General features: G+C 43.2%; 1 protein-coding gene across 1 annotated transcript; it reads right to left on the bottom strand.

Moving 5' to 3' along the window:
• Positions 1-230: 230 nt before the first annotated feature.
• Positions 231-12,587, bottom strand: mybl2b (v-myb avian myeloblastosis viral oncogene homolog-like 2b). The gene is made up of 15 exons (XM_034686806.1): positions 12,282-12,587; positions 9,372-9,468; positions 9,201-9,272; positions 9,005-9,097; positions 8,697-8,917; positions 7,461-7,593; positions 7,320-7,379; positions 7,022-7,234; positions 6,562-6,834; positions 6,334-6,476; positions 5,940-6,039; positions 5,735-5,845; positions 4,147-4,257; positions 3,934-4,065; positions 231-1,247 (listed from the first exon to the last, which is right to left on the bottom strand). Exons 1-15 carry the CDS (start codon positions 12,299-12,301, stop codon positions 1,119-1,121), a joined length of 1,908 nt encoding a protein of 635 aa, XP_034542697.1. The 5' UTR covers positions 12,302-12,587; the 3' UTR covers positions 231-1,118.
• Between the last annotated feature and the right edge of the window lie 1,900 nt (positions 12,588-14,487).

The following is a 14,487-nucleotide window of genomic DNA, read 5'->3' as shown; positions in this document are numbered from 1 at the left end:
TTTAAAAAAAGCAAGATAATGCACAACCAAAACTCAAAATCCTTATTTGCCATGATGTGATGTGAAATACGTTGTAATCCAGATCATTCAGTCACTCTTCATGTTAATTTGTGTGGGACTCAATTATGTATTCTCTTCGTGACTGAAACTAGTCAAAGCATAAAAGATCAGTGTAAATGTTCTACAGTAGACATGCTAGTTGCTGTATTTACATAACCAGAAGGAACATGTGAATCGCCCATATTGTTCTTTTATTCTTTTTTAACAAATTGCTTTAAGATTTGGTAAAAACATCCAACACTAAATATTTACAGTGCCAAATAACATATCAACCCCACCATGTATGCTGGCACAGCTTCAAAGCCTCCTTAACATCACAACTACTGTTATTGCATAAAACATGTCAGCGCATGTTCATCACTGTGTTGTACAGGATGTAATTTATTAATGCGCCACATTAATGAGACATGGATGGGGTTTCAGTTACTCCTGCTTCTTCAGCAGACATCGTATTTTGTGTGGCATTCTAACTTTAATATGCCTATTAACATTCATATTTTATATTAACATCCTAAACAGATCTCTGAACAAGACAATGCTCACTTTACATTTTTAACACAGCCCTAATTTCTACATGTAACACTGATCAAACAGTCTGATTTTATCCACATTCCAGTTTCAACAAGTTAAAATAAAGAGTTGAGTGTTTGGACTCTTAATAGCTAGAAAACTGGTCAATTACAGACACATTACGTAATGTCTTCTCAGTGATAGCAGATAACATACATAGCTGTGATTTTTCATTGTCACATTCACGGTTCTTCTTAAACTTGCTGGGGTGACATTGATGCAACAGAATGTGATGAACTTGTGATTTGAATCAAGAACAGGGTCAGCGGAGTAGTGCAAACTCTAAAAGCAACATTCTCTCTCAAGTGTTTGACAGAGATGTACAATGTGTCAGTGTAATGATTTCTACAACTTCCTTCAAAAACTGCTCTGCATTTACAGATGCCTCGTTATTGTTTCACCAAAAACCGCGACAGCAAAAGGTAAAGGACAAACAGCAAAAGCAACATCAGCTTGTGTGAAACATTGATGAACAAAAGAGAGATGTCTTAAGACAGAATCAGAGCTCGGTTGGGAGCATGGGATTTCAGTGAGCGAAGGTAGTGTCTTGCTTTTTCTGTCATGATGAGCTGATCTTTAGTTTGTCCACAAACAACCATCTCCCATTCTTTTGACATCTGAGGACAGAAACAACAATCATCACAGCAGGGTTAGATTCAGAGAAACAGAGATGTGATACTTTTTAAAGCCTTTGAAAACGTAAATGGAATATTTAAATTTCACATAGAATGTCCAAATGTAATGTGTAATCCGGCTTCAACAAAAATCTCAGTGAAAATAAACATCCATAACTGAAAAAACTGTTCAAAAACTGCTTATTTTACAGATCTGGGGTCTCATTTATAAAAGAGTGCATAGAATCCCTACTAAAAGAGTACATACTCCGAAAACCCGGAAATGGCGTGCGCCCAAAATAATTCTGATTTGTTCGCACGCAAACTTTACGCAATGTTCCGTTTATAAATCACAAACCACCTTGAGATATGCACATGTAGTTCAGCCTCTTATTCCGTCATTTCCACGCCCACATTCAACCATATACGGTCAATGCAAAGAGCTTTATGAATGAACATGCAGACATATGAGCCGGAAGATCAAAGGTTCTCACGGTGAATCACGGCAACAACAGAGAGGAAGACGGAGAGGATAAAGTTTCTGTCACACAAACCGTGGTCCTCATGAATGAAACGGAGGTCAGAGAGCACGCATTGTTTGTTTCTTACAGCAGGAGGGACACAAAATAAATACAAATAAAATAAAAAAATAAAAATATGGAGTGACTCCACGTCGCTGCAGCATTCATGTATACATCACCAGTGCCAGAGCATCCATCATTCATCATTACGCTCATGTCTCACTGCAGTGTTTCATGTTTACAGACACACACTTTTACTTCACATTACAGAGAGCTCACGTCCTTCAGAGATCTCCTCTCTGATATTATCAGACAGAAGTTTGATCTGTGATATAAGTTTTCATGTGTTAGTTTTATCACGGGAAGGTTGGCCTGCGCTTTGACTGATTATGATGATATGTGAGATAATAACTGTGAGAGCCGGTCATGGCTTTACCTCTACACTGTTCTCATTAACACGGGAAACACATGCAGGTGAGGAAGATGTGATGAGTTTGTGAGGCAGCCATCACCGTGTCTCTGCGCTCCGCATGCGTCGTACTGTAATCTTTATTAATAGTATAACTACACTCAGTGACTCTGTACAGCGTTAGAAACATTGAAAACACGACTGTCACTTTGCTCTGCAGCTGATTTACGTCTTCTGATGTTACTTTAGTTTTTACCTTCAGACAAACACGTTAGGATACGGCCCGTTTTGTTCCCCTACACTTTGGAAAAATGTGAAAGTGAGACAAAGCTGATTAAATATTTGATGAACTTTAAGTCACGCTTTTATCTTTTAATGACAGCTTATTGGAAACGACTCACCACAGACACACATTCAAATAGAATATGTAGATTTTAGTGATGATGGTGACACGGGTCTGTTAATATTGTTATTCAATGAATGAAATGTGTAACAGGCATCAAAATATAATCTGACTTCAGTTCTCCCTCTCACCAACTGCATCGCCAATTTCCCCCTGCCTCTAAAATGTACGTACGCCTGGGTTTGCTTACCGGTAGTCACATTTTCACGTCAAGTTTTTTTTTTTATAAATCACAAACTTGGTGTGAAAACTGGCGTATGCCAATTTCAGGCCCCGCTTTGTGCGTAAGCAACCTTTATAAATGAGACCCCAGACCATCTCTCAGGACTGTGTGGGCGTGGCCTAACTCTTTGATTGACAGGTCAAGAGAGAGTTCCCAGCCTGCATGTTTGAGCCGTCTGACTCTGACTCTGACTCTAAAGACATGAAAACTCCAGAATCTGAAAATTATTCATTTACAATGGTCTCTGAGTGCTGAGTCACAAAATACTTCAGAATCAGGACTTCTATCATTTATTAGTTTTATCACTCCGTAGTCTCCGGGGCATCAGGACCATGGGACGCTTGGAACAGCCGAGGCTGAAGTGTGGTATATGCACGCAGAGGAGCTCGGCTCCGGGTGTCAGACGGAGCTGTTTGTCTAAACTCTGAGCTGTTTGGGGAACGTTATTGAACCGATCCTGGGGAACGTTAGTGAACCGGTCCTGGGGAAAGTTAGTAAACCGGTCCTGGGGAAAGTTAGTGAACCGGTCCTTCGGAAATGAGCGGAGCATGCGTGGGACTGCTTTAGCCACTTGGCCGCGGCTCAACTAAACCATGTCCTAAAGTTTCCTGAAATCACAGCAGTTAGGAAAATAGAAGAATGACAACAAGCTGTCATCTTCAGCGGTGGATGTGCAGACAGGGACGCACGAGCACAGCGGTGCAAAGAGCAGAGAGACAGCCATACAGACAGATTACAGACAGTACGTGATTAGCAAACAAGCTAACAGCTAAGACAACACTGAGAGGAGCTGGCTGAGACGTCAGGAGACGGTCTGAGCAGGAGCGGAGTAGTTTTGTTGAACATGTGTGCACGTGACTCAGTGTTTCATTTCTGATTGGTTAGATATTTATTTCGTCATAAATATCCGAGTTAACCCCGCCTTCTTCATCCTAGCGTTAGAATGGTATCAAAAACGGAACCGATAATATTCCTAAAATGGATTAAAGTTCAGTTCTAATATTTGAAATATATATAATAGCATCTAAATGGGACTATAAATATCATAGGTAGATAGTTTTTGTTGATTTGGGTTACCAGAGGCTTTAACTGTTGAAGATACAGATTCCTGATAGTGTTACTAAAGAACTTGCCGGAAGTGGAGCCACAGCGCTGGGAAATATGGCACTGTCACTCGGTCCCAAAAGGAAGCCCTGATCCAAAATGTTCTCATGCCTCTTGCTGCAGAATGATGAGGAGTTGAGAGAAACTATCATGGGCTCTTCCTGTGTCAACAAAAGGAGGACAAACAGAATTAGTTTGCATCAAATCTACAGATGTGAAAAGACATTAACTCAAATATTTACCTTGATGCTTCTTTTGGACTCAGTTTTGAGGGCTTTGCGATTAGATGTCACTTGGCAGTCCATGTTATCTAAAGCCAAAGACTTCCTTACTTTCTTCATCGGAGGCCGGTGCTTGGAATGAAAAGAAGCCAAAGTGTTGATTAAGTACAATTTCTGTTAAAGTAAGTAAGAAGAACACATTTTATCATCTGTTTCCCTGTTTCAGAATAAAGTCACAACATATGAGATCAAAGTATTCTTGAACTGTGGTGGCAGCAAAACCCTGGGAGTGTTGAAGTTGTCAAAGTATTTCACACTCAGTTGTTCCTTCGCAGCTGCCTGACATCCAACAGTGAAACAGTCATAGACGCTCCAAACAACAAGGTGTGAGCGTGTGAAGCAGAAAAACAAGTACGCATTGTCTCCAATGGTCAGCCTTCACAAGAGTTACCTTTCATCTGTACTGATTCGACTTGCAGTCTTTAATGTAAGACCTAGAACTGCGTCAAAACTAGAGAATAAATTCTAAAAAAATCTGACTAAAAACATTCCTCTTTTTAGCTTCTTACTCTCCTTAAATGGATTCAAACATCTTTCATCCTTAGTTTTTATTTCTGTAACTACAAACTAGTCATTTCTTTTAACAAACTGAGTTTTAATGACCTATTTAAACAAATTCTACTTTCTTTCTTTCTTGATCTTAGATTTAATAATATTTTACGTTTTAATGCTTATGTTTTTTTAATGTCATATTTTAAATTGAATATTTAGTTTTAGTCTTTATTTTATTCTGTTCTTTTTTTAAGTATTTATTTTTATTTTTTTATATTTCATATCACTTCCCTCCATCTTGTTTTAGCCTCTTGCTGTTGTTTTCTGTCTCTCTGTTCTTTTGTGAAGCACTTTTGGCTGCATGCTTGAACGTAAGAAAGGTGATTTTTACCAGTCAAACATTTGGACACACCTTCTCATTCAATGGTTTTCATTTATTTTAATTATTTTCAACATTGTAGATTAATACTGAAGACATCAAAACTATGAAATAATCTGGTTTTGCCATAATCTGGATTACAACAGTAGTCAAATAGGACTATCCATTGTGTACTAACCCTACCTCTGAACAACACAACTGATGGTCTCAAACACATTAAGAAGGCAAGTCATTCTACAAATGAACTCTTGACAAGGCTCATGTTAATTAGAAACCATTCCAGGAGACCACTTCATGAAGCAGACTGAGAGAATACCAAGAGTGTGCAAAGCTGTCATGAAGGAAAAAGGGGGCTACTTTACAGAATCTAAAATATAAACATATTCTGCTTTGTTTAACACTTTTTTGTTCATCAAATAATTCCATATATGTTCTTTCATAGTTTTGATGTCTTCAGTATTAATCTCCAGTGTTTCAAATAATTAAAATAAATACAAACCATTGAATGAGAAGGTGTTTCCAAACTTTTGACAGGTAGTGTATAAAGATGAGTTGAGTTTTTCGGATAAGACCAGACCCTTCAGCATTAGATTCCTGCACACCCAGTAGGGTCCCATACATAACCCCCTACTTAAACATGTCTAAAGTACAATAAGCTTAAAGCTAACTCATAGTTACCATTGTTTTGCGTCTCTGCTCCGGTGGAGTCGTACGTAAAACGACTAGGTCGATCCCCGCTTCTCTTAGGATGACTTCGTTGATGTCATCTTCAAGGTTTGGAGTCTGAGGCTGAGATTAAAGAACAGAAGACAGGTGGTATTGATGCAATTTTGATGAATCATACTCTGACCTCTTTCTTTGTCACAGGCCATGAGATACTCACCAGTGGCTGCAGAGGGCCGTATTTCTCCATGGCGTTTTTGAATGGCGTTGGAGTCCGTGGGGTTGTACAGAGGTCAGACTTATGGTTGGGTGTAACAAATCTACGTAGAAAGAAAATCATACTGTGAAACTCAGAATCAAACCAATCCCTTACGGAGTATAATAAGGTCTACCCTCCAACAGGCTAAAATATCTCCTACCCTGACATCTGTTAACTCATATAAAGCTGATACGGAAGAAAGCCCACAGTCTCAGCACCATGGTTCCTAGCCTGTACCTGAAACAATGAGTCCCAGGTTGCGGGGTTGTGCTAATGTGAGTGTACTAACGCTAGTGTAAAACTTGTGGAAAACCTGCAGTGTAGGTACTAGAACAGGTCTTTGTAAGTTCCTTACGCTGAGTTCTCCTTCTGAGTGTGAGGGGTCTTGTCTCGCTGCAGCGGCGTTGTAACGATGGCTTTCTGGCTGCACACTGGCGTTGATGTCAGAGACGGGTTCTCCAGGTCATGAGTGTCCTGCTTCGTCCACATGTTGAGGAACTAAAACAATGTGTGCTGTTAGGTGAGCAATCTCATGTGATCTTACAAACATCACCAAACTGAGCTCCAGCCTTTAAAGACCTACCTGAGACGGAGAAAAGGGCAAGATCTTGACAGGGGTGCTCTTGGGAGTCATGGAGTTGTTGACGTCAGGAGACAAGGCGATGCATCTCCTGCTTCTCCGGATCTGTGTGGAGGGTGGCGTCACACCTCCGGGGGAGATGGGGATGAGTTCACCCTTGCTGCCTTTGCTTAACTCCTGCAAGGCACCGGCTTCCAGACGGAACTGGTGGCGCTCCGGACTTGGACTGTCCTCAGGCAGGTCAAAGGCTGCAAGGTTGCACCAGCCATCAAGGTCCTGATAGAAGAAGGGACAGTTTTTGTTGTAGTCTGGACATGTGGTCTCTACTCTGTGCTTAGTTAAGCATGAAGATGTATGGGGTACATGGTCAGAAACTTATGTTAGATACGGCCACTAGAAGGAACTAGTCAGAACATACTACATGCTCTCTGTGTATCTGTTAGTTAGCAGCAGGACTACATACCCCATCCACCATGTCCAGCACCTCCTTCAGCGCAGGGCCAGAGGGAGAGAGAAAACCAGAGCTGTCCACCACCCAGCTGGAGCAGTTCATATCTCCTGTGCTGTCTGCTTCAGTTTTGGGGCTCAAACTGTCCTTTGGGGAGGACCCAGCTCTTGATGGTCTAGCTTCACAGGAGCCAGCTTCACCAGAGGTGGAGTTTAAAGATTCCTGCAGCTGGTGGAAAACGTAGAAGACATCTATTAAAGCACTGCAATTTAACATCATGAATACATATGTTGATTCAGAAGAAGTAACATACTGCAGAATGGGTGGACTGCTCCAGGTCTTTGTCCAGATCCTCTTGCGAACAGCTGGGCGTCTGTGTGATGAGAGGACAGTATGTCAGTGTTTAAAGTGAGACCACTGATCTTAGAGAAAAACATGATGAAAGAGAGCTCACCTGCACATCTTTACCAACACGAGCCAGCAGCTCTTCCAGCTCCTCTGGTCTAAAAACCTCCCCAGCATAGAAGCCCATCTCTAACTTGCGTTTGATGGTGGAGTTCCAGTGATTCTTCACTGCATTATCCGTCCTGCAAACAAATATCATATTACGGGTCCTTTAGGTCCAAAGGTGCATTTTGACCAAGAGTTCCGGGGTCTTTTAGCCCCCAGAACTACTTCACCCTGAACTAAAAGGTTCCTGTGTCCCCATTGTTGTCTGCATTTGGCCGCGGGCTGAAGTCCTGGGTAGATTGTGCAAATCAGGCCAGTGACGTATGGAGGGGAAAAAAAGTAAATGCACTACACCACCAGGCCAGTAGAGGGCGTTAAACAAAGACAAATGGCATTCATCACAGGTGACACCATAGAAGCAGGCGGACAGGCAAGTATCATTATGAGCAACACAACAGTTAGCCTGTTAGCATGAAGAGACTCAGCTAGCGCTGTTTTAGATGGTGCTATATTTCATCACAGATGGATTCACTTAATCAACACGTGAGAGGAGATAAGCACGAGTAGCAAAAACGTTTCAACACGGCTTTGAAATCCTTTTGAACTCAAAAAGCCGTGGCAGAGATCAGCCGGTGTTTTGGTTTAAACAGCGACCCTGTTAACTGCCGACTTTCAGCCGGATGCATCCCTCATAAACGTCTTTAGACGATCATTAAATATCTGATGAGGATATTTTGAAATCTTAATGAAAACTAAACTAGTTTGCATTCCCAGGAACTCCCTCTGTGTTTCAACAGCTGTGTAAACTCCACAAACACTGACACGCTCAGCTGAAGGTCTCCAGTTTACAGGGTCACTTTTAAAACCGTAACACCGGGAGAGACGCATTCACGGTGGGCTGAGAGAAGACTACTGTTACAAGCTGCTAAATCAAGAGAATCACAGCTTCTTCTTTTGAAAAGTACACACACACACAAAAAAGATAGAACAAATAAAAACTAATGAAAGAGAAATCGAGTGAATCACAGATGTGTGTGATGTTATTGTGGACGGAGGGCCGAATAAAAACACTGTGGTTAATCTACTAATCAGGCACGTTCAGTATTGCAGGCCCTGCCCCCCGAAAGCCCAGGGACCTTTGAAAAGTACTAACCCCTTAGCAGGGCCTTTTCAGGGGGGAGATTATCTACCCCTGAACTAACACACAAAACTTCAGACTATTTTTCTTTAGAGTATTTACCTTCCAGGGAGCAGCTTGGCGATCTCAGCCCAGCGGTTTCCGACCATACAGTGAGCCTTGTAGATGATGAGGTCCTCCTCGGCTGTCCATGAGGACTTCTTCACGTTGGGGTTGAGGTGGTTGTGCCAGCGTTCTCTACATTGTTTCCCCAGCCTGCCTTTCAGATGCTTGGCCACCAATGCCCACTGTTTGTTGCCATATAGGTTTACGAGCTCTATGACCTGTGGTGTGAGGAGGAAGCCGTTTTAAACACACTTTGCGTAGATGGTTTGATTTTTCACTTTCAAACTTCTCGATGAGTCCGCTACCTTCTCGTCCTCCTCTTTTGTCCAAGGGCCTTTTACCAATTCGGGGTCCAAGACCTTAAACCAACGGTGCTGACATTGGTGTTCAGTGTGGCTCTGAGCAATACAAAGAATAAATATAAGAAAAACACTGGAAGGGAATCTGTTTGAAAACAACAACCAAAACAATGTACAGCAATCAGGAAACAAACAAACTCACGGGTATGTAGTTAGCTACGTGTTTCCAGTCGGTGGTTCCCAGCCTCTGAACAAGAGCCTTGAGTTTGTCATCCTGTAAACACACAGCATGTAAACAACGTCTCCTGTCCTACAGCAGCCATTGTTTACATAGAGACAACATGTAAACACAGGGACAAGTCCTGGCTCTCACCTCCTCTGGTGTCCACTTCACCTTCACTTTCCCTCCATCCCTCGGGTCCGCCACGTCAGAGTCCGTGTCCTGATGCATGGCCTCCTCTCCATCCTCCCTGTGGAACAAACAGCTGTGATGAGAAGGAACAAACAGCTGTGAGGAGCAGGAACAAACAGCTGTGAGGAGCAGGAACAAACAGCTGTGAGGAGCAGGAACAAACAGCTGTGAGGAGCAGGAACAAACAGCTGTGATGAGCAGGAACAAACAGCTGTGAGGAGCAGGAACAAACAGCTGTGAGGAGCAGGAACAAACAGCTGTGAGGAGCAGGAACAAACAGCTGTCAGGAGCAGGAACAAACAGCTGTGAGGAGCAGGAACAAACAGCTGTGAGGAGCAGGAACAAACAGCTGTGAGGAGCAGGAACAAACAGCTGTGAGGAGCAGGAACAAACAGCTGTCAGGAGCAGGAACAAACAGCTGTGAGGAGCAGGAACAAACAGCTGTCAGGAGCAGGAACAAACAGCTGGGATGAGCAGGAACAAACAGCTGTCAGGAGCAGGAACAAACAGCTGTGATGAGAAGGAACAAACAGCTGTGAGGAGCAGGAACAAACAGCTGTGAGGAGCAGGAACAAACAGCTGTGAGGAGCAGAAACAAACAGCTGTCAGGAGCAGGAACAAACAGCTGTAATGAGAAGGAACAAACAGCTGTGAGGAGCAGGAACAAACAGCTGTGAGGAGCAGGAACAAACAGCTGTCAGGAGCAGCAACAAATCTGACAGAGAGGGGGAACAAACAGCTGTGATGAGCAGGAACAAACAGCTGTGAGGAGCAGGAACAAACAGCTGTGAGGAGCAGGAACAAAGCTGACAGAGAGGGGGAACAAACAGCTGTGATGAGCAGGAACAAAGCTGACAGAGAGGGGGAACAAACAGCTTTGAGGAGTAGGAACAAAGCTGACAGAGAGATGGAACAAACAGCTGTGATGAGCAGGAACAAAGCTGACAGTGAGAGTAGGAATAAACAGCTGTGATGAGCAGGAACAAAGCTGACAGAGAGAGGAAACAAACAGCTGTGATGAGCAGGAACAAAGCTGACAGAGAGGGGGAACAAACAGCTGTGAGGAGCAGGAACAAAGCTGACAGTGAGAGTAGGAATAAACAGCTGTGATGAGCAGGATCAAAGCTGACAGAGAGAGGGAACAAACAGCTGTGATGAGCAGGAACAAAGCTGACAGAAAGAGGGAACAAACAGCTGTGAGGAGCAGGAACAAAGCTGACAGAGAGAGGGAACAAACAGCTGTGATGAGCAGGAACAAAACTGACAGAGAGAGGGGGAACAAACAGCTGTGATGAGCAGGAACAAAGCTGACAGAGAGAGGGGGAACAAACAGCTGTGATGAGCAGGAACAAAGCTGACAGAGAGAGGGAACAAACAGCTGTGAGGAGCAGGAACAAAGCTGACAGCGAGGGAGAAAAAACAGCTGTGATGAGCAGGGACAAAGCTGACAGAGAGAGGGAACAAACAGCTGTGAGGAGCAGGAACAACGCTGACAGTGAGAGTAGGAATAAACAGCTGTGATGAGCAGGAACAAAGCTGACAGAGAGAGGAAACAAACAGCTATGATGAGCAGGAACAAAGCTGACAGAGAGAGGGAACAAACAGCTGTGATGAGCAGGAACAAAGCTGACAGTGAGAGTAGGAATAAACAGCTGTGATGAGCAGGAACAAAGCTGACAGAGAGAGGGAACAAACAGCTGTGATGAGCAGGAACAAAGCTGACAGAGAGAGGGGTAACAAACAGCTGTGATGAGCAGGAACAAAGCTGACAGAGAGAGGGGGAACAAACAGCTGTGATGAGCAGGAACAAAGCTGACAGAGAGAGGGAACAAACAGCTGTGATGAGCAGGAACAAAACTGACAGAGAGAGGGGGAACAAACAGCTGTGATGAGCAGGAACAAAGCTGACAGAGAGAGGGGGAACAAACAGCTGTGATGAGCAGGAACAAAGCTGACAGAGAGAGGGAACAAACAGCTGTGATGAGCAGGAACAAAGCTGACAGCGAGGGGGAACAAACAGCTGTGATGAGCAGGGACAAAGCTGACAGAGAGAGGGAACAAACAGCTGTGAGGAGCAGGAACAAAGCTGACAGTGAGAGTAGGAATAAACAGCTGTGATGAGCAGGAACAAAGCTGACAGAGAGAGGGAACAAACAGCTATGATGAGCAGGAACAAAGCTGACAGAGAGAGGGAACAAACAGCTGTGATGAGCAGGAACAAAGCTGACAGTGAGAGTAGGAATAAACAGCTGTGATGAGCAGGAACAAAGCTGACAGAGAGAGGGAACAAACAGCTATGATGAGCAGGAACAAAGCTGACAGAGAGAGGGAACAAACAGCTGTGATGAGCAGGAACAAAGCTGACAGTGAGAGTAGGAATAAACAGCTGTGATGAGCAGGAACAAAGCTGACAGAGAGAGGGAACAAACAGCCGTGATGAGCCGGGACAAAGCTGACAGAGAGAGGGAACAAACAGCTGTGATGAGCCGGGACAAAGCTGACAGAGAGAGGGAACTAGCCCCTGAGACGCCTTTGTGGTGGGGCTTGATAAACTGGATTATCGGGTTTATTCCTCTGGTTGCAGGGACTTCACAGATACTCTCTTCTCTATGCATCGAGTTACCAAACCCTACTTTGTTTTAATATGTAGTGATCACAGTGAAGGACGGGCTGCAGGAGTTAAAATAGTGCTCCCTGTTATCATGAAAAGGGCGGCATAGACCAGTCAGTCCTACACTGAACTATTAGATCTGGTAAAAACCAGCCCTGAGCAGACTGAATGCTATTCCTCCAGTAGAGTTAAAATGAAGAATGAGGTATTGTCTATCATTTTTAATAAAACACAAAGATCATTAGATCTTAGATTCTTACCCGCGCGCCAACCAGGACATTTCCCTCGGTTTCTGTTGTTTAAGGTCAGACCCTGATGTGTCCTGCTGACAGTCCTCGTCCTGTGCATGCACACTCAGGTATGTCAGGTGTTATTCCTCGTGTTTGTTGTATCTTGGAGGAGCCCGCTGGTGGTTCTGGAGGCTGCTGTGTTGAAGGTCTGTAGCTTCCAGCTGGAGCAGGGCGCCTGTGTGACCGCGCTCCCTGATTTCTAACTCGCGCCCTTCTCTATCGGAGCAGCCGGATGGTGACGTAGTTGCGCATTACATGTGCGCACAGGGCCCAGGTGGGGCCAAGCAGTCTGATGGACAACTTCCGGTGAAGCTTCAAAATAAAATGTCTTGTTCTTCTTCTTCGAATGAAATTCCGGCAGACTGTACACTGGAATGTGTAATGCTGCCCTCCACAGGCTAAGTCTTATTACCTATTATATTTTGGAACAAGGGTTCGCAAACTTTTCAGCCCTTGACTCCCAAAATATAGGTGCCAAAGCCTCGCGACCCCCACTGTCCCTCAAAGTGATTCAATGTGGCTTCATTTAGCTGGTCTGCAGAAAATGACCCTACCTATATGAGCATGTGGCTGTGTTTCCTGTGTGGTTATGAATTAACCTACTTGATAATTAACTGTTCACTAACCCGAAACTTAGGAGTCATCTGGCAAAAAGAAAGGCAGAAAACTCATTACATTTTCTATTTTCAAGGTTTTATTTCAAGGTTAGCTGCTATTTTTGTCAATATTTCTTATACTATACTATAATGGGTAAAATGTACTATTTTTAGATAACTTAAAAAAAAAAAATCCCCCATTTGTGTTTCGCAACCCCCCAAAGGGTTCTGGTTCTGATCCACACTTTGGGAACCCCTGACCTATATTATATTTGGGCATACAGACTTGATGTTGATTTAAAAAAAAAACGTATAATCGCTCTGCAAATTGATGGAAATTGCGTATCTGAGAAAAAGATAGATTTAAAGGTGACATATCACGCTTTTTTCATCAATATATATTGGTCTAAGAGGTCCCCAAAAAATGTCTTTAAAGTTTATGCTCAAAAAAACACTTTGAAATCAGATTTCGGCATGCCTGAAAAGTCCTCTTCTTCAGTCCTCCTCAGAACACTCTGTTTTCTCTCTGACCACGCCCCCTCAGGAAGTGGAAGTGCCCTCGGCTCTCCAGCACGTTGATCTAATGTTTACATGTTGGCTGAATATACACGGCTGCTCAGAGATCACGTTACTTCAACCCTCTGAATCTGATCCTGACGGAGAGGCGCCTGTAGCAGGACCTTCCTGAAGGATTGGTCACAGATTTAGTGTTTCTTGTTTTATTTATCAGTATGTCGACGTGTGTCTTGGTACACAGCTACGAACATGTAGCTATGTGGCTATGCTAACTAGCGCTAGCACTTATCCATGATAAATAAAAATCATCCACTAGATCTTCAAATCTGCAGGCCTGGGGAGTAAAACCGACCTCTACCAGAAAGGCAGCAGGACCTTTCTGAAGGATTGGTCACAGATTATGTGTTACTTGTTGTTTTATTTGTCAGTATGTCGACGTGTGTCTTGGTACTAAGCTACAGCTATGAACATGTAGCTATGTGGCTATGCTAATTAGCGCTAGCACTTATCCATGACAAATAAAAATCATCCACTAGATCTTCAAATCTGCAGACGTGGGGAGTAAAACCGACCTTTGTGTTTATTAAGACAGCCTACAACTAGCATGCTTCCCTCCTAAGCTCCTTGTTAGCACACATTTGTGCAGGTAATGAAAAACGGAGGGGGGATTCAGTATTATTTTATACAGTCTATGGGCTGAACAAGCTCCGAGCTCTGACTCCGTTACAGACCGGATATTGTTGTTACGTAACAAAAACATGGAAGTCTGAAACGGCTCGTTTCACACACATTTACAGAAAGGTGGAGAAATCAAAACAGGAGCAGAATGGATTTTTTTCATTTTCGGGGGGTTTGTAGACATGCCAGGGAAACATATTTCAGGTAAAGAACCATTAAAAAGAAATCCGGGGAGTTTTGGCTTACTGCACCTTTAAAAGAAAAGAAAGCTAAAATAATTTATTGTAAATGTAATGATACTGTTCAGTCAATTTCATATTCACAAATGTAAAATGAAAAAAATGCACCCCCTATTTCCCTGTTTATTTACAAGAACTAAAACTATA

This window comes from Notolabrus celidotus, chromosome 1 (assembly GCF_009762535.1).
Source record: "Notolabrus celidotus isolate fNotCel1 chromosome 1, fNotCel1.pri, whole genome shotgun sequence".
Classification (NCBI taxonomy): Eukaryota; Metazoa; Chordata; class Actinopteri; order Labriformes; family Labridae; genus Notolabrus; species Notolabrus celidotus.
The sequence above is the reverse complement of the archived record's forward strand: the minus strand, read 5'-3'. Positions and strand labels throughout refer to the sequence as shown.

Excerpts from the sequence above, each read along its gene's own strand:
- mybl2b (XM_034686806.1), bottom strand. The coding sequence starts at position 12,301 with ATGTCCTGGTTGGCGCGCGG. Across the intron at positions 8,918-9,004 it reads CAAAAGAGGAGGACGAGAAG|GTCATAGAGCTCGTAAACCT; the intron begins GTAGCGGACTCA and ends CTCACACCACAG. Across the intron at positions 4,258-5,734 it reads AGCAGAGACGCAAAACAATG|CACCGGCCTCCGATGAAGAA; the intron begins GTAACTATGAGT and ends TTTCATTCCAAG.